Source organism: Quercus robur, chromosome 3 (assembly GCF_932294415.1).
Source record: "Quercus robur chromosome 3, dhQueRobu3.1, whole genome shotgun sequence".
Classification (NCBI taxonomy): domain Eukaryota; kingdom Viridiplantae; phylum Streptophyta; class Magnoliopsida; order Fagales; family Fagaceae; genus Quercus; species Quercus robur.
In genome coordinates, this window is record NC_065536.1 from 7,478,233 (window position 1) to 7,503,488 (window position 25,256).

At 34.7% G+C, this 25,256-nt stretch overlaps 1 protein-coding gene across 1 annotated transcript; it reads left to right on the forward strand.

The window, feature by feature from the left end:
• The first annotated feature begins 54 nt into the window (after positions 1–54).
• On the forward strand, positions 55–13,480 carry LOC126719165 (endo-1,4-beta-xylanase 5-like). The gene is made up of 10 exons (XM_050421750.1): positions 55–224; positions 2,840–2,985; positions 4,142–4,220; positions 6,608–6,660; positions 8,483–8,601; positions 8,733–8,952; positions 9,163–9,326; positions 10,019–10,117; positions 11,725–12,516; positions 13,102–13,480. Exons 1-10 carry the CDS (start codon positions 55–57, stop codon positions 13,465–13,467), a joined length of 2,208 nt encoding a protein of 735 aa, XP_050277707.1. The 3' UTR covers positions 13,468–13,480.
• Positions 13,481–25,256: the final 11,776 nt, after the last annotated feature.

A 25,256-nucleotide genomic window follows, 5' to 3' on the forward strand; every position in this document is an offset into this window, starting at 1 on the left:
GAAATTGGTATAGCACTGCAAGAAAAGCAATTTCCTTAAATCCACCGTAGCTCCATGGGTAATGAGATCATAGTTCATGGCCCAGTGCTGCAAGAAAAGAACATGACAATTTGCAAGATAGAGACAGTTTGCAAGATAGAGATAGTTTGCAAGATAATGACAATTTGCAAGATGACGATTTGCAAGGTAAAAGATAGATGTAGTTTGCAAGAACATGGAATGCGGTTTATAGATCTAAATGACATGAGGATGAATACAATTTGCAAGAGTAGGAAGTACATACTTGTAAAACTACATAAGAAAATGAATAGGGTCTAACCTCAAGGAGCTTCCAAGGCCCCACTATCTAATGCAGAGTCCCCCGACTGAGTATGTCCAAAGACGAGTACAAGTAGGCAAGACAAGCTTGGCCTCTTTTCACCTCTCAAGCTTGCCCAAAGTCACGGAAGAGAGACAACCACCTTAATGATACCTTTTGCCTTTCATTGGTGAAGAGATATGCTCCTAGAATGTTTAGCAAGAATGCCCTAGCCAACTGGGCACAATCAACGAGTGTCGCCTAAGAATAAGGTCAGTAGTCCACCTCCATATCGAAATAGCAGATGCTTTCGCTTGAATACCTACGCCCTAGTAGGTCTATGCTTTGCTGAGCACCTAACTCACCCTCTAGATCAATGATGGGCCCATTACACTGAAGACTGGTCATTTGGTGGAAGTTGTGGGAAGTCACTGTCATCTCCTGATTGGTGATGTGAAAGGTGTGGGTAGTGTCCCACCACCTTTCGACCAATGTCTACACCAGGATGCCATTGGCCGAACTCTCAAGAATCGAGCGAATGATAGGCTCAAAACCAGCGTCACACACCAAGGTCTTCGTGTCGTCCGTCAAGGCCCTATACCGTGAAGAGATGCGACTAGTGCTACCTCTACCTATGAAAGGGGGCAAGACCTACAAAAAGATGAAAAGAGAGCATGAAAATCACAATTGCATAAGAAAATGAGTGAAAAATGAGTCAAGATAATAAAAAAAAAAGAGTTTCTGAGTACCCAACATGCGTACACAAGTCCTGTGTATACGTATGCAGGGTCCCTACATGTGTGCGCATGCTAGGGCATGCATCTGTATAAACTGATGAACACGGATTTGTATGCATAAAGAGAGTATGTGCATGCATGAACACTGGCTGTGCATGCATTCATGACACATGCACATACATAAACATAGATAGAGAGTGTTCTTCGATAGTTTCGGTCTACCATTGATCAAAACTCATCTTAAGCATGTTCCTACCCCTCCTAGGACCCTAGGTTTTCATCTAGACCCATCCCACAACAAAACCCAAGCATTACAAGTCCAAAAATAGAATAAAATGGAAGATTAGAGCAAAACTTGAAAATGAGAAAATTTTGGAAAACTTACCAATCCAACCCGTGCATTATCTGAAAGATGGTTTTGGGGCCTGTAGATCAGCGAAGGAGTCTTCGTTAGCCTGATGGCTCCATTCCAACACATGATGTTGAAGACTTCGTCGGAAATCATGTAGGAGGTTTTCTTGGTTTTGGAATTGGATTAGGGAGCATGAAAGAGTTTGGGAGAAGATGAGAGAGTTTAGAAGAGAAAGAGAGGGTCAGATAGTGAGAGGTGAAGAAGTGAGAGAGGGCAGAGTTTTTTTGTAGAGAGAAAGAGGGAGTTGAGGAGTTAGAGAGAAAGTGAAGAGATGAGGAAGATGAAGAGAAATAAGAAGGTAAAAAAACAGTTGGTAATCGTTGGAAAAAAAATGAAAAGGCAGGAAGGCATCTGATAACTACACTACAAGTTGTTTAGGCCTCCCACTAAACTATGTGTAGTTTAGCAAAAAAAAAAAAAAAAAAAAAAATTCCTTCCCAGTGGACCTTGGAAGGTGGAAAGTGCAAAGAAAAATTCAAAAATACACCGAAAGGACAGAATTACCCTTTATAGGTTAAAAAACATAAGGATTCTCAAAGCATCCCCAATGGATCAAAAGAATCAAAAGCATGCCCTAGGGGATTGGAAATCATTAAGGAAACTCCCCCATGAGTTAAGATCATCAATCAACACCCTAAAGAATCATAAAATAGACAAGTCTTCCCCAAAATGAAATCATCAAGGGTTCCCTCGTGGGTCCAAAACACTAAGACAACTCCCTCAAGGCTTGTAAGAATAAGAGTTCTCCCCAAGAAGCCGGGAATTACCAAAGAAAGTCCCCTATGAGTAGAACTAACACAAGCTCCCTGAGAATCATAAAGGGAAGAAGTTTTCCCCCAGTGGGCTTCACACCATCAACGGACTTCCTCATAGGTTGAAAATCACTAAGAAAGCTCCCTTGTAAGTCACCAACACATACTCCTCAGCAAGTCATTTTCCTCGATGGATCATACATTACCAAAGACTTCCTTGTAAGTCAGAACTACCAAGATCGCTACCATACTTGTGCACATATCCCACAGGAATTGAGTATGCAGGCACAAACCCTAGAGAAGTCAAGAAAAGAAGAATACAATACTTGAGTACATATCCTTTTGGAATCGAACATGTACATCATAATTAAGGTAAGAGTCACCAAAAATAGAAGAGATTGAGATAGAGATAAAAGTCACATAGAGGCAAGAGCCTCTCCAAATTCGAAGATATTGAGATAGAGACAAATACTACCTAGAGGTGAAATCTACCTTGAGAAGTTTGAGGTAAAAGCCCCAAATGGACACTACAAAGACGTATCCTTTTAGCTCATAAGAGTACCTTGTTTGCTTGGTTGATGGTTGAGGCCGTTGGCCATGTTTTTTTTCTCTTTTTAGTGACTTGCAATTGGCAAAACAGGTTCTTGGATAGTGAACCTATTGTTGCTCATTTCCTAATTAACAAAGGTGGGAATTTGGACATACGAATCGCACGCAACTCTACAGAGTTGCACCTTGCCCCATGTATACGTGTTGTTTATCGTGTGCATGGGTTGGGCCTGAGTCGTATGTCGAAACAAAATTTTTTTTCTCTTATTCTTTTGATTTTGTTAACGGGGCTCACAAATCAAAAAAAGTGGCATTTGTAGATACCGCATCTTGTACCCCTTACAACTCGAGCTCCCATTCCCCAATGATGTTAATTCTAAAGCCTAAGGTTGGTTTTGGGACTGATCAGATGAAAATTGACTTGAGAAAAGTATTTGTGTAAAATATAACTTATTTTTTGGCAGAATAAAACTATTTTTGGAAAATAAGGACCACGGAGACCCTAGGGCATACGTATGCATATACGTATATATGCACGCATGCTCAAGCTATGCGTGTGCATGCTTTATGCATGCATACGCATATACGTGCATACGCATGCATGATAGGGTTCCAAAAACTATGAAAGGAAAGGTTTTCTGCATTAAAACTTAGTTTGGAACAAATCTCACATCGTCTGGGAGCCACCCCAAACCCCTATTTTTTGACTATACAAAGCCATAAAAGGTAGAATTTCAAGGAGGGGGGGAATTTTGGTGGTAAAACACATAAGTCTCACTAGAAAATTTTGAATCAAAGAGGGAGTTTTTCACAAAACATCCTGAAGTCAAATTTTGTTTGATTGAGACCTTTTCTGCTCTTGATCTTTGAGTTCTAAGTTTACTAACTCATCTTTGATTTGGTTGTAAATAGATTGACTGAGGGGAATGGTCAAAATCAAGCTCTAGAGAGTTCTAGTGTTAAGGTAAAGTTTCTAACTTTGGCTTTTTGCTTTCCTTTAATTTTCTTTATTCATATATGTTTTTATTTGAGTTTATGTGTTCTAATATGTTTTTCTAACTTTATGTTTTCTTTGTGTTTATCTCTGAGCATGTTAGGCTATTAGTTTCTTTGTTTTAGTGTTTTTGTTCTTTAGTTTATGGGTTAGTGTTCTTAAGGCGTGTATGTGTGCGCAAGCTCATAGTATGCGTACGCATACAAATGGGTTGCATACGCACGCCCTATGAATGCACACGCATACTCTTGTCCAGAAATCCTAATTCATTTTCTGTTTGTTTTTTCCTTTGTTTTATCCACATGTTAGCCTCTGTTCAACCTGTTTTATCTACCCTTGACTCTCTATTTCTCTATTTTGTTTGGTTTTGTTTGTTTTATCTCTTTTATGTTTATTAAGGTTTTGATTTGCATGGATACTATGAACATGCATATGAACATGAACATGCATTGATGTATAGATGCTGTGATGCAATAAGGTAAGTCATGCACTCATATAAACATGCATTTGTTGGAGTATGAGCTTGATATGTCTAATCTAAACATGAACATTTTGGTTGAATGTGATGTCTATGATGTTTAGATGCTTTAACATGTTTTGTTGATTCTGCCATGTGATGTTTCTGCCCCTAGAGATGTTTGTTTAAATGTTATGATAGATGAATGTTTAGGTCGGGGTTGATTTATGCCATGTTGCATGTTTTAGATGCATGCTAGAGTGTGTGTGTGTGTGTGTGTGTGTGTGTGTGTGAGAGAGAGAGAGAATAACGTATCAAACCTGCCTTTAATGAGATTAAGACTTGGAACACAATAAGTTGAAGCTGACTCACGAGTCAGGTGGGATTGGGTTCCTAACACCTTCCCATCCCCATATCTAAACAGCAGTCACGTGCTCTAGTAAAAGATCAGTCCTTCCATGAAGGACACTATATTTATGGTTCTTAGACCTAATCTACATGGCAACTCCATTGCTTCACTATGGTCCACCCTAGGCTAAGGCGTACTCCCCCATAACCTCGAGATATGATACCACGCACATCACAGGCGCTTGTGCCCACACCCCCTTATGGCACGTTTCATATCGTGTCACTTTCAAATCGACTCGTTTATGACTCAAACCCGCTAAGACTTGATCCTAACTTGCAAAAACTTGTGTCATGTTCGCAGGTTAGGTCAAACATTGACACCCCTAGTTTTGGCATGTGTGTACTATGTTTTGTGAAAAAGCCACGTGGTATCATTACATCCATCATCCAATTGTGAGAATCCAATTTTGGTTCAAATGATGTTTTTAAAATTTAATTTTAAGGAAATAAAATTATTTATTGTAAAATAGAAATAAATAATAAATACTAAATAAAGCATAAAAATCTTAGTTTAGGCAAAAGGCTCAATGGATTATATATAAAATAAAAAAAATCTCGTGTGAGAGTATGAAGGGCTGCCATGTGACATGTTCATTAAAAAAAGTATTTCATTTATATCTTTCTACCTCATCATCTTTTAAGATATATATATATATATATATATTGCTAAGTGGTTCCAATAAATTTTATTAAAATTAAAATTGTAAGGAAATAAAATTATTTATTGTGGAATAGAAAAAAAAATAGAATTTAAATAAATCATTAAAATCTTTACTTAAGTAGAAGGTTAAATGGATATACATTCATTTAAAGATTTGCTTAGGTGGAAGGCTAAAGAGTGACACATGATGGTAATTAGAAAATGTTGAGGTGACCACCGCACACCCTTGGTGCGATGGTCACTCCACAAGTATAAGTGCTTGTGAAGTGTAGGGGGTAAGGGCTGGGGTTCAAGTCTCCAGGAGGGAGCTTCACACACATACACACTTAGATTAGGTTAGAGTAGAAATTCTATCTTGTATCCAAAAAAAAATGATGAGGTGGAAGGCTAAAGGAAATAGTTCTCTTATTTATTGTGAAATAGAAATAAATAATCAAATTTAATGAATCATTAAATGAAAGAGTAATACATGGTATAAGGTTAAATGTCTATACATTCATTTAAAGATTTACTTAGGTGAAAAGATTAAGGGTACGTTTGGTACACTGAATGAGAATTATAACAGGAATTGTAATCTTTATTACTAGTAATAAAGTGTGTTGTAATGTAATAAATAAACTTATTCATTAGTTTGGTTGTGAATTATAATATTAAAATGAAACTTAACATTTATTTTAGGAAATATCTTATTCATACAATTATATCTCCTTAAAAATTGTTATTTTTAAATTTAAGAGAGATATGTGTTACTTTTTATGATTTCTTATTTTTATAATTGTTAGATTTATATGGAAAGTTTGTTTATTTGGAAATAGATTAAGTTTTGAAATTATTGCACTTACTAAAGAATAGCTAATACAACTTTTTAAAGAGGAAAAGTTATTCCTTATTTTGAAGAATAGCTATTCATATGGAATGACTATTCCTTGTAATAAAAACATAACAAAACTAAAGAATAACTAAACCATAGTAATAACTATTACATTACAGCACCTATTACAGTCTACCAAACATGCCCTAAGAATAATACATTGTAGTAATTAGAAGATTATGAGGTAAAAGACTAAATGAAAGAGTAATATACAAAAGCGCCACTTGGAAACAACTCATGCTCTCATTCTATATTAGTAATTTTTTGCCTTTACTCATTATACTACTTTTCAATCTCTTTTCATTATTTTTTCCTTCCAGTACTTCAAAACCCTTTGTATCATCTCTCTCTCTCTTCATTATTTTTTTCTTCCAGTGTTTCAAAACCCTTTGTATCAGCTCTCTCTCTCTCTCTCATGCATTTTATTATTACATGGTTTTCATTCTCTGGTTTCTATATTGAATTCAGGGTTTGCAATAATATGCTTCTACTGCTGTTCTTTTTTACTCTCCCCTTTGCAGGTATGCTCTCTGTGTGTGTGTTTTTACATGAGATTCTTTCTTCCAAATAACATGAGTTTCTTCTACTATATTTATGTAGTATGAAGAGTTTAAATTCTAAACTTAAACCTGCAATTATCTATTGTTTTTTTGTGAAAGACATTTGATACTGTACCCTGGCTCAATTTTTGAATTAAAATAATAATTTGCTTCTTTACAGAGAGTTTTGCCAATAAAAGACTTTATTAATTAAATTAAAGTAATAATAATAATACTAATATAAATATAAACCAAAACTCAAGACCTTTTTCTTCAAGTGTTATGTTTGTGCATGTATATATGAATATTATATCGTGAGGGCTTGGTTAATTTATAAGTTTTTCATTGGTAGTTTTTGTTCTTTGTTGTTGTTTTCTTGTTTGCCAAAAACCTTGTTAGCGATCGCCAACCTGTTGTTGGATTATTATACTTTTTTTTTTTTTGGCAAAAGGCTTCTTTTCTTTGTGGTTTTTCATTATGACATGTCTAATTTAATTCTCTTAAACCTTAATCAGATACAAGATATTAGTTTTATTTTCTCAAACCTTAAACTATAGCCGCAATTATGTTGCATTCGTAGTAGTTCTACTACCGCAATTAATAAAGGCATCAATAGGTTGGAAACCCATCTAGTTAGGTCTAAATATATTACAATAGCATAGAAATATCTTGTAGAATGGGCAACCCAAGAAGCTCTTAAATTGCAAGGCATCCAAGAAGCTCGAAAGGTGAAAAAAAATTTAATAGAAATCCTCATAAGCCTTATAGCCGTAATCTACAATATTCTACGATATTTTATTTTTGAGATAATATTTTTATTAACTTTAGAATAAAAAGTCAAAATAAAAGCCCATTATTTACCCTTAGTATTAGTTTACGTAAGTTTATCAATTTTACAACTTTTGTGGGATTTTTCCCATTTTAGCATAACTTCTTGCTTAACAAGAATTAGGGTTTTTTCTTTAATGATTTCTCTTATAAGGTAAGGTACGGATTTCCCCTATTAACATAATTTTTTGTCAAACTTTTTTTACAACTCAGTTTGTAGAAATTCCTATTTTAGTTGGCATAATAACAGCATCTTCTCTCTATGTCCTTTAACTACGAATGATAATATAAATAAAAGGGGAATTAGTGTGTAAAAGGGAATTGTTGAAAAAATATATATACTTAAAAGTAGGGCTGTAATCAACCGATTGCATTCGATTTCAGTTTAGTTCAGTCGGGTTTCAGTGTTTGGGATGTGAGAAACAAAAGCAAGAAAAGAAGAAGAAGAAGATGGGTGGGAGAAGAAGAAGATGGGTGGTTTGGGATGGGAGAAACAAGATCAAGAAGAAAAAGAGAAGACGAAATCTTAGCAAGAAGACAAACCATAATAGCAGCACTTGAAGGAGAGAGAGAGCTTTTAATTTCAGTAAGGTTTGAACCTAGGCCAAGTATTGTCACACACGTGTCTTACCACTAAACTAGTGGTACTCATCTTGAAATATTTTGTACATAGTAATATTTAAGACATATCGGTCCGTTTTGGTTCGGTTCGGACTTTTAATTTTTGAACTTGAAACCAAACCGAAATTTTCGGTTTGCAGAAATGAAATACAAAATCAAACCGCACCAAAACTGAACCGAAATTTTGGACATGGTTCGGCTGGTTTTTTCGATTTCTCAGCACACCCCTACTTAAAAGATAAGAACAAAACAATGCCAAGTGCTAGGTTAATTTTCAAAAATTGATTGCAATTACATCTTGGTAAATCAAAGCATAATAATATTCCCTTTGCTTTTTAATTGTTAAATTGTTTAGCCTTTTTTTTCCTCCACATTGTTAACCAAAAGAGATGGGATTTTTTTTTTTTAATTTTTTTATGTTTTGTAGGGTTTGGAGCTAATGCTTTAACATATGATTACACTGCCAACATTGAGGTAAGCTTCTTGCAATGAATTATTATTCTATATTGTAAATTGATTATTGAATATAGGACACTAGGATATATGTATTATATGAAATCTAAAAAAAAAATTTTAAAAAAATTCTTCTTTATTCACAACCTCAGTGTTTGGCAAATCCTCATAAACCTCAATATGGTGGAGGAATTATCATAAACCCTGAGTTGAATCATGGTTTAAGAGGTTGGTCTACATTTGGGAATGCAAAAATTGAACAAAGAGTATTAGAAGACAACAAATACATCGTCGCTCATAGCAGAAATCAGCCAGAAGATAGCATATCTCAAAAGCTTTATTTGCAAAAGGACAAGCTCTACACATTCTCTGGTAAATTATCTTTTTCACATCGATTTTGAAATTCCCCAAACACTTGTTACCATCAGTACAAATTTGCATCAATTATCTTTACCAAAATTTTCTTGCTTAAACATAGGTTTAAGGCTTCTCTAGTAACATTGCTTCTCACCTTGACAGCACTGTCCTAAAATTGGGACATAATCTTTTTACAATTTCACTAATCTGCTTAGTGTACTACAGCTTGGATACAAGTCAGTGATGGAGATTTTCCAGTTAGAGCTATTTTAAAAACAACTACCGGGTTCAAACATGTTGGTACTGTTTTTGCGAAATCAAAGTGCTGGTCCATGCTCAAGGGTGGACTCACTGTAAATGCATCAGGTCCAGCTGAGCTCTATTTTGAGGTGCTTTTCACTCTCTTTTTCTTTTTCTTTTCTTTTTTTTTCCTATTATGTGTGTTCCTACTATAAATAACAATGATGATGATCCAACTTTTATAAGAATTCGAAATTGACTCCCTCCTTCCCTATATATAGGTTCCCTTTTAAGGCCATGCCTAATTAAACTAGTTTGCTAAGAGCAAAACTTTATCTAACCATTATTAGTTTATGATAATATGCGGTCTTGTTATCATAATAAAACTTGGATTATTATAAAAAAGTAATATTAGGAATACGAAATTTTTCAGAAATTTTAGGAATAAAAATATGCCAAGAAAAAAATTAAAAATTTTGTTCTCAAACACTTAATTGATTATAAAATATTTCGGAAGAATTTTAGTATCTAGAAGTAAAGAATTAAATTTTTTAAAAAATGGGAAACATCAAAGCCATCTAAATGCTAACATTAGTTTTCAGCATTGGATTGTTTAATACTGTTCAGCACTATTCATTGGCCTAAATATACTATTCATTATGCGTTGGTTTTGAAAAAAAAAAAAAAAAAAAGCCTGAAACGTCCAAACGCAAAATGTGGACGTGATCCAAACGTAGCCTAAGGCTGTCCATTTAATCCTAACTTTTCAATTTAATTCTAAAGTCCCGTGTTTATTTTTTATTAGTTTCTCCAACCATCAAACATTTGCTAATCTCTTCAGAGCAAGAATGCATCGGTGGAGATATGGGTAGATAGCATTTCATTGCAACCTTTCACCCAAGAGCAGTGGAAGTCCCATCAAGATCAAAGCATTGAGAAGGTAAATGTATAATAATGACAGTATCTAAAGGTTCCACTTTCTGAAGTCACTAATATAAAAACTTAGAAAAATGTAACAAAAATATGATTGGCAAATTATGTATCAGTGTTAAATATTAGCAACGCGATGTGTAATACCATGTTGTGTATGCTAGAGTAAATGTGGAAGAGGAAGCATAGAGGAGGAACATTGAGAACACGAGGGTTACGTGGTTCAGCCTTACGGCCTACATCCACGGAGGAATCCCTTAAGGGCTACATCTTTATTGTATAAGAGTGTAGTACAATAATTTCCTATGTTACAATGAACCCTAACATGAGTATATATAGGCGACTAAACCCTAGACTACTAGTACAAGCAGGAATGGGCTTGGGCCTATTACATTGGGCTAATATGTCTAATATATATCTCTAACACCCTCCCTCAAACTTAAGGCGGAAGCTCGATGAAGGCTTGAGGTTGGATAAGTATGAGAAGATCACTTGGAGATGCCTGGAAGAATGCCTTTGAAGAAACCACAATGAAGAATGTGCCAAATGTCCAATTTCGGAGTTTCAAATGAAGAAACGGAGGCCAAAATCGGAATTTACGCGAAAAACTGAGCAAGATAAGCCCTTTTAGAAATTTTGACTTTTGGTCAAAAGTCAACGCAAAAGTCAAAGTCAAAGTCAACAGTCAAAGTGCTCACGGGTCAGATCCGGGTGGTCCGGGTCGGGTCGGTCCGGGTCAACAACGTGGTGCTGACGAGACGACACTGCTGACGTGGCTGATGACGTGTCGCTGACGTGGACCAGGGCTGACGTGGACGTGCTTGCGTGGTTGCTGACGTGGAGTGATGACGTCATCGGATGACGTCAGATGACATCAGCAACAGTTTTCCGGCGCGTGGAATGCACGTGATAGCGTCACCGGCGCGTGGAGGAGAAGCCAGAAATCCTGGAAGCGCGTGAGAGTGCGTGTTATCTCAGATGAGGGCTGGAATCGCAGGTTTCGTAGATCGGCGGACGAGGAGGCCGACAGGGCGGCGCGTGAGCCCAGAAGACGATCTAGAACTAAGGATTCTATGGCGGCGCGTGGGAGATTTTCCAGAGGCTACGGAGGTGCGTGGAGGCGCGTGGCAAGGCTTCGGGTGACCGGATTTCTGGGTTTTGGTCGCAGGAGATCTTGGAGCACGTCTGTGGTGTTGGTTTCATCAGGCGAAGCTTGAAGTTGCATAGATCTGAGATTGATGTCACGGGTTTGCTTGAATTTGTGGATCTTGGACACAGCAGTGAGCCATGGCGACTACGGGATGCCGTGGAGTCTAGATCCAGCCGACAAGCATATGACTTTTGATGGTGGTGTGCACGTGTGAATCTTCTTTGCTGTGTAGAGATGTTTGTTTGATGCCAAGAACGGAGTTTGGCTCTGATACCAAGTTAAATATTAGCATAGAGATGTGTTGTACAATAATCTCCTCTGTTACAATGAACCCTAACATGAGTATATATAGGCGACTAAACCCTAGACTACTAGTACAAGCAGGAATGGGCTTGGGCCTATTACATTGGGCTAATATGTCTAATATATATCTCTAACAATCAGTAAAAACACTTCAATTTTTGCAGGCACGTAAGAGAAAGGTGAGGATCCATGCAGTTGATGAACAAGGCAACCCTTTACCTAACGCATCAATCTCAATTATACAGAAGAAAGTAAGTTTCCCATTTGGCACTGCCATAAATAAAAACATCCTCACCAATAAAGCATATCAAAATTGGTTCAGCTCAAGGTTCACAGTCACAGTATTTGAGGATGAAATGAAATGGTATACCACTGAACCCTCCCCTGGCCAAGAGGACTACACAGCCGCTGATGCGTTGCTTCAGTTTGCAAAAAAAAACTCTATTCAGGTCCGAGGTCACAATGTTTTGTGGGATGATCCCTCGAAGGTACAGGGTTGGGTTTCTTCACTTTCACGAAATGATCTTGCTGTGGCTGTGAAAAAAAGGATCAATTCAGTTATGTCAAGGTACAAAGGCCAGGTTATTGCATGGGATGTTGTGAACGAAAATTTGCACTTCTCTTTCTTCGAACATAAGCTTGGATCTACTGCCTCGGCAACATTTTACAATGGTGCTCATCGGATTGATGGAACAACTACCTTGTTTATGAATGAATATAATACCATAGAGGACAGCCGTGACAGGTCATCAACGCCGGATAAGTACATACAGAAGCTGAAACAGATTCAACGCTTTCCCAGAAACAACAATCTGAAACAAGGAATTGGGCTTGAGTCTCATTTCAGCATTGCTCCAGACCTTGCTTACATGAGATCTTCTATTGATACTCTTGCTTCCACAGGATTGCCCATATGGATTACAGAACTTGATATTGCAAGTGCCCTTGGTCAACAGGTAATTAAGATGCTCAAGAGGCAAAAGTATGGAACTTTTTTTTTCAAAATATCATTTATGGTATAATTAAAACCAAGGACATTTACTTTATTAAATCTATAAAACTTCACCACAAATTTTTTAAGCTTTATAGTTTTTCAAGTTATTATTTTAATACATACATTTTCATTGAGTTTAAATTCTAGTTAAGATTTCCTACAAAAATTTCATATATATAGAATTTTACCATATCATATATGAAAAGATAATTTCATACAAATATAATCACAATACATATTTATTATTTACTAGCATAATTATCAAATTGTATCTTTAGAAGGAAAAAAAAATATAGATAAATTGTCATGTGTGTATATATATATATATTTATTTATTTATTGCGATAGGAAACAATATATATCATATTTTGTTGAACTTTATGTGCAATATTGCTTGGGTTATATATTGACTAGTTGCTATAGGACTAGAAGCCCATGTCCTTTTCCAGGTTTTTTTTTTTTTTGGGTGGTAATTCTTCCTTTATAGATGCCTTCATCCAAGGTTTGCTATGAACTATTCTTCAATTTTCTTCGACTATGTATGCAGGCACAGGCACGGTACTTAGAGCAAGTTCTAAGGGAATTACATGCCCACCCTAAGATCAATGGAATCATAATGTGGTCTGCATGGAAACCAGGGGGATGTTACCAAATGTGCTTGACCGATAATAGCTTCAATAACTTGCCAACTGGGAACGTCGTAGACAAGTTGTTGCGAGAGTGGCGTTCTAGCTTGAAAGGCACAGCAGACGGTGATGGATTCTTCGAGGCTTCATTATCTCATGGAGATTACGAACTGAAAATCAGTCACCCTAATGTTACAAGTTCCTCCTTGGCTCAGAGTCAGAGGTTTGAGGTGTCATCAGCAGATACTTTGGAGCAAACAACATTGCATCTCCAAGTTTCAGCATAAATTGATAGTTATAACAAGAGAAGGGTAATTTGGTCCCTAAACATCTTCTTTGAAACATCATGAGATTTTATTTGAGCTACAAGAATCTTAGTAGCATCAGTGATTTTCTCTTGTATCATTATTAGAGAAGAATATTCGCAATAGCACATTGGAAAATAAATTTGGCTAAAATGCAAAATACATCCTCTAAGTTTCACAATTTTTTATTTCAGTTTTCTAAGTTTGGGTTTTGTCATTTCAATCTTTTAAGTGTCATTTATTCTCAATTTAGTCATCTGTTAGCAATCTGTTAGTTGCTACTATTATCTATAGCAAAACTATGCCATTTTTGTCTTTTATTTTGTTAAGGATCAGAAACTAAACAGAGTATTCAAATCAAGCAAAGAAAATCAAAGAAAATACAAGAGACTTCAAGAACTGGAGAGAGAATTTTCTGAGTAAGAGAGAAAATTCTTATTGCTCAATTACTATGATTTCAAGAAGTGAATGAATTACAATGCACTACTTTACATTTATACTATGGATTACTACTCTACCAGAAGATAAAAGAGCGGGAAGATCACTAACTGCCTCTAACTACTCATAACAAATTTTCCTATTTACATGCTTCCAATAACAATTTGCCATCTGTCTACTGATAACTCAGCCAACTCTCTCATATGCATATCACATGCTGCACTTAACCTTTTAATACTACAAGTAGCTTTCTCAGCAAAACACCAATGCTACTGCCGTTTAGACTTATTGTCTTCTTTTGTACTTTAGTCTTCTTTACACGAGCCTTGCTGTCCTTCTTCACCACTGCTTCACTCTTACTCTTTTGATCATGCTTCTTAACAGTCCCCCTCAAGACCAGAGCTGCCTCTGAAGTGGAAACAGCTTCTATGTCTTGGAAAGACTTTGGATAAATGATACAATTACTAAATATGTTTAACAAACCCAATCTATTTATCAAATTCATGAAAGCTGATACACCTAAAGCCTTTGTAAACACATCTGCTAACTGCATATCTGTCTTGACATGGAAAGTCTTGATCATGCCTATTTGAATCTTTTCCCTTATCAAATGACAGTCAACTTCAATGTGCTTTGTTCGCTTGTGAAACACGGCTATGTGTAAGGCAGCCTTATTGTCACAGTATAAAAATGCAGCTTTAGAATGTTGAATTCTGAAATCTTCAAGCAAAAAGAAAAGCCAAGTGATTTCACAGCAAGTTGATGCCATGGATCTGTACTCAGCCTTAGTTGAGGATCTTGAAACAACATTCTATTTCTTGGACCTCCATGAAATCAAATTATCTCCAAGAAATACACAATATCCTGTTACTGACTTTCTTGTATCTGGGCAACCTGCCCAATCTGAATCATAGAATGCTTTCAATTGGAAATCTGACTGAGCTAAGAAGAAGATACCCTACCCTGGAGTACCTTTAATATAATGTAGAACCCTGTATGCTGCTAGTAAATGGGGCTGCCTTGGTGCACTTAAGAACTAACTTAACCTATTTACTGCAAAACATATATCAGGCCTAGTCAAAGTTAGATACATCAATCTACCAATCAGCCTTTTGTATTGGGATGGATCATCAATTAAGTCAACTTCACCCTTGGACAACTTAACATGCTGTTCCATAGGGGTCTTCACGGGCTTGCAACCAAGCATTCCTGCATCAGTCAGCACCTCTAAAGCATATTTTCGTTGGTTAAGGCTTATACCTTTCTCATTTCTAGCCACTTCTAACCCCAAGAAATATTTCAGACCACCTAGATCTTTTATACCAAACTTAGTATCCAAGATTTTCTTCAGGTCTGTCACACATTGGGCATCATTACCAGTGATCAAAATATCATCTACATACACCAAAAGGGCTGTGAAACTTGAACCTTTTAAGTGCACAAAAATAGCATAATCTAACTTGGATTGTACAAACCCCAGTTCACTGATTGCGGCTGACAATTTTGCATGCCACTGTCTACTTGCTTCAAACCATAAAGGGACTTTCTCAGTTTACACACAAGAGGTCTAGAACCTGAACCAGCAACAGATGCAGCAACAGAACCATTAATAGAATAGTCCCCCTTGCTGTGAAATCCCTGGGGCAAAGACATGTTCACTTCCTCATCTAAATCCCCATGTAGGAAAGCATTATTTACATCCAATTGATGTAAAGGCCACCCTTTGACTGGAGTAATGCTCAACAAGACCCTGACAGATACTGATTTAGCAATAGGAGAGAAGGTCTCAGAATAATCCAAGCCTTCCTGTTGAGTATAGCCCTTTGCCACCAACCTAGCTTTGTATCTCTCCACTGAACCATCAAGATTATATTTAATTCTGTAAATTTATTTATTAATTTTAAGGAAACGTTAATTTTAAAAAATAAAAATAAAAAATAAAAAAACCAAGAAATTAGATTAAGAAACTACACCCTATTTGGAGAACAACAGTGAAGTAACATTTTGTGGTGGCTTTCTGGTCTTTGGAATGGATTTGGATGGAATGGGGTGCCCAAATTCGCACAAGCTAATATTCTCTTCAATTTTGGTATGGTGAACAACCAAACTGAGGCTTCTACCAAGAACATTCGCAAGATTAGTGATAAACAAATCGAGGTCTATTCAACGCTTTGTGACTAGGGAGGGAGATCCAAGATGGCTTTCTCTAGGCAAAGTGCTGAGGGACCTATGTATTACAGCAACTGTGGTGCATTTGGTGAATGTCAGCATCAAAATGATACTAAATTTGAATACACTTGTCCTACCTGGGTTCCAACCCAAGTCACCAAGTGAATGGTCTTTGAGACATGCATTTGGTAGGTGTGTAAGAAAGTGTGGACAAGCATTTATATGCAAGAGTGGTGATGGGTTTGTGAAGGTAGAAAATGTTCCTCCAGTCGCGACCATGACAACAATAGTGAGCACAAACAAAAGAAGCAAAAGTTTCTACATGGCCTCAATTCCCATCCTCAATACCTGACATTGTTGCTGAATTCCATGTCCTTTACTTTGAACCCTTACTACTTTGATCTCCCAAATTCGAATTTCGATAATCTAGAGGCCCAACTCAAATTCTCTTGGTCTCTCTTCTCCCTCTTTCCCCTCTCGGTCTCTCTTTCCCCCTTTTTCTCCCTCTCAATATCTCACAGTATTGGGTGGGTGGGGATTCAATTTAGTTCTTCAATATTGTTCTCCAAATAAGATGTAATTTCTTAATCTAATATATGGTTTTTTTTAATTAACATTTTCTTAAAGTTAATAAATAAAATAATAAATTGAAAATTAAATAAATGACAAAAACGACGTAGTTTTGCTATGGATAACAGCAACAACAAACAGATTACTAAAAGATAACTTAATTGAGAAAAAATGAAATTTAGAAGACTGAAATGATAAAACTCAAACTTAGAAGACTGAAATGAAAAGTTATGAAACCTAAAAAAGTTAATTTTTGCATTTTGGGAAAAAAATTTATTTTAAGAATAAAACGTAATATAATCCCCTATGAAAGCTATATATTTCTACAAATAAATTTTTTGATAAATTATATAAAATAATTAGGCAATATATAGAAATGTTTGTATTGAAACTGTGGTTTTCAAGGCTTTCAATGTGGCAGAAAATTATTACTCTAATGACATGACAATTGTGAAAGGCTGAAAATGAACTATATAAAGTAGGAAAAAATTGGCATCTACCCTTTTAAAAAAAAAAATCCAGCATTTTGCCCTCTTTCCCAAATTAATTAGGGAAATGCCCCTCTTTTGAAACTCGATTTTCTCAAAATCGAGTTATAAAAAGAAAAATTTATGGAGCCCTATAGTGGCGTTTTAAGGAGCCTATAGTAACGTTTTAAGGACCTATAGTGGTGTTTTTTTAACTCAATCTCCATAAAGTCGAGTTACATGCAAATTATTTATTTAATTTTTTTTTTTGAAAGGGGCATTTGCCAATTTTCTCCATATAAAGTATAAACTATAAACAAACTACGTATACATATATCAATAATATGCATCTCGCATTAATCATTGAACGATAATGACAAATTTAGGGAAAAATCTATTGTAAAACTTCGATTCTATCATAGTGAATTTGTTGTCTTGAAGATAGTTTAAGTTAAATTATCCTCACGTTTTTTACCTTGAAACTATTGGTTTCATTGATTTTCATGAGTTATCATATCGCTGTCTTCTTTTCTTTTTCGTACTTAGTGATATGATTATTTGTGTTTAACCTAGATCTAAATAATAAACCTAAGTAACAACTTGGTTAATTAATTAAGTTAAACAATCTGGTTTACAATGGTCTAAACAAACTAACTACATATTGTTTCTTAATACAATAAACATATTAATTATTGTTGCTAAGATAAAATTTTAGAAATTATCTATTGTTTTTAAATGCAATAAACATAATAATTGTTGTTATAAGTGAACTTTAATTATTATTATTGCTTGGAATGCTTTTATCTATTATTTTATGTCTTTACTCATTACAATTATTTTATTTACCAATTCAACTCAACTTTGACAACTAGTGGCCTTTACAATTGTATTAAGAAAATTTTTGTTGTGTTAACATTTGCATTTATCTTCACACAATCAATCCCCTATTTCATGCCCCTTGTCTATTTTCTTTTTTCTTTTTTTTAGAATCACTCTTGTCTAATTGTTTAATTGTTTTTTAGTGTAACATTTCCTATTTAAAAAAACTAAGATATTGTCAAGAAAATCATATTCAAGCTTATTTTAATTCAACTTAAAAAAAAAAAAAAAAAAATTTGGGTCAATAGTTCAAAATTTTATTTTAAAGGATCATAACAAAATTATTTTAAAATTATTATACATAATTCCTTTTTTTTTTTTTTTTTTGCCAGCTCAGGGGGTTCAAAAAGCTTCACTTGCCGCCGCCTCTACTAATAGCATCAAAATACAACAACATAATAATGTTTGAAGGCAGACAGTCAAAGCTCGTAAAATCTTCTTGCCGAGTGACCCTGTTCTTTGTGAGTTTATCTGGACACTAATTAGCTTCCCAGAAGTAATAGCTAACCTTCACCCTTGGAGTTTACCCAAAAGATACGAGATGGGGAGAGAATGAGACTGTTCAAAAACCATGACTACTTTTGCATCCAATTCTACTTTGACAGCTTGCATATTCTTTGCAATGCAGATCAGAAAACCGTCTCTCTCTCAAGGCTCACAACTCCACCTCAACGCTAGTTGCCATTTCTATAGCTCTGGTAAAACCTGAAACCCAAACACTTAGGGCCTGTTTGGTAGAGGTGTTTGATTATAGTTGTATACTTGTATTGGCTAATGAATGAATTACATAGTTGAAGTCAGTTGTTCTTAAAGAAAATAACACTATCTATAAAATAAAATAAAAATTTATTTTTACCACATTGATTAATAGTTTAATACAATCATGCTCTATTTGGTTAAACATAATTCTTTCCTTTGATTGTCATTTGACCTTCATTTTGCCTCTAGAATTCCTTCATCGCTTTTGTCATTTTGTTTTGGGCTAATTATTTATTCATTTATCTCGGACCATGTTAAGCTTTCTTGTAATGTCAAACTTTATTCAAAACAAAGTTTGGCCCACTCATAGTTAAGGTATTCAACAAACCTAAATTGCTCGGGTTAAGTCCAAGAAAAAGTGTTCATCCAAAAAAAAAAAAAAAAAAGTCCAAGAAAAAGTTTAACTATGTCCAGTTATTTAGTAAATATGTTCATTTAATTAATAGCATAAATTTGTGAAGTGGTAAAAAAATATCAATCATTGTAATTAAATATGGTGTGCAGAGTACCACAGATTTTTAAATCTAATAACATGTTTATATTGGTTAATGAAATCACATGGTTATAGTTTTTTTTTTTTTTTTTGAAAGAATTTCAACTTATAGCGTTCGTTTTTGGTAATATCTCTTTTATTATTAGACTAAAATACTAGTTAGTTTTTTGTGTAAGCAAGAATTGAACCCCAAACTTTTTTAACCATAAAAAATTTTACCAGTTGAGCTAACTGGAACCAAAATATAATTATAGTTTTAATTGTCCTTGAAAAAATAAAATGCCCTTTATTTTATTGGTCAATACAACAATATAACTAAATTCAATTACAAAAACTAAGACATTACATGTAAGAAGTTGTACCCAAAATTTGTCCCAGGTTAAAAAGCCTTTTGATCATATGAGAATTCCCCACTAATAATTATGAGTGACAAAAAAGTAGTTTTCTTAGAAAAAATAGAACAAGCAAAGTTACATTTTTAACTTTTTGGCTAAGGAAAAAGTAGGGTGAAAACGGTTTGGTCTGATCGGTCTTTTGCATTTTTTAGGATCGGATTAGTCTGTTCAATTTCTCCAAACCTTGGACTACTTGATGGGATAGGCTACCAATTTCAACTGGTCCGAGTCCAATAGGTTTGATCCAAATTTCAGTCTTAGGCCTGCACAGTTGCCCTTCCAATTTTTGGGCTATTGGCAAATAATTTTGGGGGATTTTTTAAAGGAAAAAAAAAATTTAATAAAAAAACTTAAGTTTGAAATCTCGGATTTGTGGTAAAACCCAAGAGTTTGTTCTGACCCCCAATTAAAAATAACGGCTAAATTGCTTTTACTCTAACTTATACTAAATGAGGAACAAAAGTAAATAAGCACAATGAACCGATAACACTATCCTAAGCCATATTCATCCATCATCAACAATAAAATGAAAGTTTAAAGAGTAGGAAAGAGAGATGCAAACACAAGATAACACCGAGATGTGTTATCAAAGAAGAAACCGAAAAACTCGACAAAAAACCTCTCCGCGTCCCTCCAAGTCGAAATCGATCTACTAGAGAATAAAGTTGGAGTATGCGGATAACAAAAGACCCTCCAAACCTAATCTACCCCATGTACTTGAGCCCTCCAAGCTCCTGCTACCAATGGACTTCTCGAAGGCTTGTCTTCTCTAGCTTTCCGGGTCTCGCAATTCAGCCCGATTGCATCTACCAATGAATGGCTCCTTCCATGGCTCCTTCCAATGCTTCCCAATAGCACCAAAGTCTCACTTGACACTCAGAATGGGTGTGGTAAGTGTTTGGGCTAACAACCTCTCAAGGATCTAAAGATGGAGAGGTAGGAGTTGAGAAAAACTACAAGGAAATGTGTAGATGATTGTGGATATAACAATCTCTAACTCTCAAGTGTATTTGCTAGGGTTTTCTCTCTGAAAAGTACTCCTTACAATTCGTGAATAATGAGGGTATTTATAGTGTGGGTAAAGAATTTGGTAAAGTAACACAACTTTTTGCTAAACAGAAAGTTTCGCGGGTCCTTTGCAGGTTGGCCTTTCTCACGAAACACTCGCGAATCTAACAGCCTAACATGACTCTTCAGCTTCCAGTCGTGTGCTCCACACATGGCCTTTTCGTGAGTTGCTTCTCACAAGCTACTCGCGGGTTGCTTCTCGTGAGCTACTCATGAGCTAGTTGTGAAATCCACTAATTCATCTTTTGAAACTTGATTCTTCACTAATCTCTCACACTCATCCCTTAAAAATAAACCCATATACATACAAGGAAAATGATTGAAGAAATTAAAATCAAATTTGGCACGAAATTAAAGCCAACACAAAATAGTTAGAAATCACAACTTTACAAAGTTCAATTTTAATTATGTAACTCAAAGGGTTGTCTGTGAGTGAGAGAGTCTTGCAAAGAGATTGTGTTTGGTTTAAGTGATTTCATCAGTCAATTCTCAAATCTTATGGGCCCCCTTCAAGGATGTTGGTTTGGTTTAGTTTTTGTTTTCAATTCCCATAACTCATTACTCAAAAAAATGAGTTAGAGTGGTAATGGAAACTGAAACAACTTTTTTGTGTTTTCAAATTATGAGAATTGAGTTACAATGGCAATTTTGTAAATATAACCAATAAGTGGGACCCACATGGTTGAGTTGTCTCTATCAGTAATAAATGATTTATCTTTACTAAGTTTTCTCTCTCTTATCTCTTCGTCTAGAACACTCTCATCTCTCATCTCTCTCTCTGCTCTTGCATCTCCTCCAATTAACCTCTACCGCTCCAACTTAACAGATGCTCCAGCACGAGACCAATCAATGAAGAAGCAAGTCAGAGGTGGAGTGGGTTGTGGGTTCTGATGGTGAGATCGGTGGGACAAGGGTTGTGTTTTGTGCAGTGATTAGGTGCTTTGCATTGGGTTTTTAGGGGTTGGGATCGGTGAGTTTTTGTGGGTTGTAGTGGTTGTCAATGGTGGTAGGAGGCGGAGTGGAAGAGGATCTTGGCAGTGTAACACAACTTGGTGTGTTTATGAGGGAAGGAGTAGGAGTAGTGGTGGCTAAGGGAAGGAGAAGAATTGTGACTTGTGAGTATTGTTACTGTTTTGACTGGTCAAATTTGTGGGACCACTATGTTGAGTTAAAGATGAGTATTTTTAGTAGAAAACTAAAGCCAAACACCTTGGGGAACAAGTTAAGAGAAAAAGAGAGAATAAAATATGAGATATGAGAATGAGTACTGAGTCATGAAATTATTGAGATATGAGAAGAGAGATATGAGTGATGTGAGAACTAAATAGACCCTAAGAAACTTAGGTACTTATGTTATTATGGTTTTTAAAAATATATATCAAATTCACAAAAAAAAAAAAAAAATTATATACTTACATGTTTGGTCTGCTTCATCCTTCTTTTCTTTTTTTTTTTTTTTGGCAAATTTGGAATCTGGATAGAAACCCAAGAATTTTAAACTAAGGACCGATCAGACCAAATCCATCAAAAAATCAAATCAAACTTGATTTTTGGTCCAATCTAGTTGATTAGTTTGGCCTATATGTTTTTTTTATTTTTTTTTATTTAACAATCCTAAGAAAAAGGGTCATTCCTTGATTCACACAAAAAATAAGAGTATGATCAATAAAGTTAGTGACTAGCCTTCTTTTTTTAGGGAGTATTGAAAACAACATTGTCCCAACTACTCTACCATATTAATCTAGTAATGCATCTCATATTTTTTAAAAGGAAAAAAATGCATTTGTACCCTTTTATGTTTAGGGTAATTCACAATTTTCCTCATAATCTTTGAAACCAAATAATTTCTTCTTCTATATTTTGGAAGTGAGCAAATACTCCCATTTTGTTACTCTCTCCATTAAACTTATCAGAATTTTTTATTCTTAGAATTTTCCTTTGTGTGATGTCTAAAAAAGCCTAGCTAATAACAAAACCCCAAAATACCCCCATAACAAAACCCTAGTAAATTTTGAATAATAAAAAAAAAATATATATATATATATATATATTAATGTGCTTGGGTATAATTATCCCAAATGCAGTGGGTGCTGATATGGTGGGATGATGTGATATAATCCCACAACCACATGTTCTTGCGCGATTGACTTCTCAAAAAAAAAAATTTTGGGATTTTAATTGGCAACTCACGCAAAAGATTGCCTAGAATCTATGTGATCAAATTTTTTGTAACTTTACAAATCTATGTTAATGATTAATAAATAAATTATAGTGGAAATTATATTATTTGGACTATTGAGATAAAATTATTCCTTTTATAAATTTATAAAAATTAGAGTCACCAACTTTTTTTTTATTGTTGAAATTCATATATAACTTTTTCTACAAAATGAACTTTCTATATTATCAATAAATTACAAATAATAATATGATATCTTATCAATATATATATATATATATATATATATTAAATCAAGTCTCATACTCACAATCCTGTTCATGAATACATTATTTTGTTTGAATTTAACTTATTAAGCCTAAAGTTGGGCTTGAACTTGCCTCCTTTGCTAACTAGACAAACATAAAGTTTTTTTTTTCTTTTAAACTTGGCTCATTTACATGTACTGGCTTGGGAGACACGTGAGCATGTGCTGCCTACTGAGTGAGAAAATTGAGATAAAAATCTATTTGAAAAGCATGAAACCATGTAAATAAAATATGCATGTCATATAATGTTAATCTCATTTGTATAAGAATTTTGATTGCATAAAGTTAGGGTAGCTATTTCACATATAAATATCTATTTTACTATAAGAGTTTCTTCATACCTAATTGTTGAAAGCAATATCCACTTACTAAAAACTTCTGAAAATGTTGACGAATATCATTATTTTCCAACAATAATCAACTAAGTTTTGCTAAAACATTGTCACAATATTTAATTTTTTGCAATAAATTAATAGTGTCATATGCTACAATTGAAGCTCTTCGTCCAATACCTGCAAGCATCCACAATGAAAATTTTGTTATATTCATACTCCCTTGTTTATTTTTTACATTTTATGAGCATAGGAGTGATGTTTAGTTTACTTAGTTTTTAACAAATACTCATTTTAAGCAAGAAAAGAAATTAAAATAAATAAATAACAAAGGCAGTGTCATCGAATTTTCTATTAGCAAAAATCATATGTCTAGAAGATTAAATCTAACAAACCTATATTCTTTAGGTGACATATAAAATATCCTATTTCACAATTCCAACTTTCCAAGCATTACCACCACCTTAAACTCAAAATATAGGAAGAAAATTTATGGGATATTAAAATTTATTGGGTGTATTTTTGACATTATAAAATGAAATATTTTATGAATTATAAGATTTCAATAGGGTTTAATGGAGAGAGTAAAGTGTGAGGTATTTGCTTGTTTCCAAAATATTAAGGGAAGATTGCTTGATTTTAAAGTGTTGGGGGGGGGGGGGGGGGGGTTTGGAATTGTGAACTATCCAAAACGTAAAAGATGAAAAGTGTTTTTTTCCTAAGTTTGTTTGTTTGATTTTTGGGAATCAGTTTTTTTTTTTTTTTTTTTTTTTTTTTTTTTTTTTGTGTAAAAAAACTATGTTTTTTATTTAAAACAATGTGTTAAAAAAAGAAGAAGCAAAAATACAAAAGTTAACCCAAAAAAATTGTGTGTGAAATAGCTAATTTTAGCTCATTAAAATTGACAAAAAAATTCTAGAAATACAAAAAATAATGCCACAACATTTTCACAAGACCTTTATGTTAGGACATATGTGATTCACTTGTTAGGAACATATGTCACTATTTTATGTAATTGGCTAATCCTTTGACAAAACGCACTTTACTTGTAATTTGGTAGATCTAGGATGTGTTTAATACTTCAAGAAACTGTGTTTCAATATCAAGTGTTAAAGCCATGTAAGTCTGTCCAAGAAACAAGACGAAGAAATGTTATTCATTAAAGCTCGATAGCTAGCTATCTATTGAGACCTATAGAGCTGTTGAAGCACGTGGCTCGATAGCAGCTCGACAGATAGGGTATCTATCGAGGTTTATGAAAAACAGAATTTCAATTCTGTTTTGACTCCAATTCATGATTACATGCTTAGGCTTTCTTTTCTCACAACCCTAGACATATAAAAAGATTATTTTAAGGGTCATTAAAGAGTTCACAAGTTGCACAATAGTTGAACAAAGTTTGTTCAAGCAAATTGTGACCGGAGATAGAATTTGCCCTAGTTCATCATTCTTGTGAAGAAGTTGCTGTGTTTGTACACCGTAGGGTTTTGTGACCAAGCATCTTCTTGATCTTCATCATGGATGAAATAAAGAACTTTACAGCTAACAATCTTCTCTAGTTGGTGATCAAAGTATTGGGATCCACACAATTGGTTAGTCACGTACTGGGAGCCGTGCATCAAAAAGAGAAATTGTCACTACAAAACAAGTCCAATTAGGTATTGGGGTAAGGGTTCAACTGTAAGTTGGTATAAGGTACTGGGATTCCTTTATT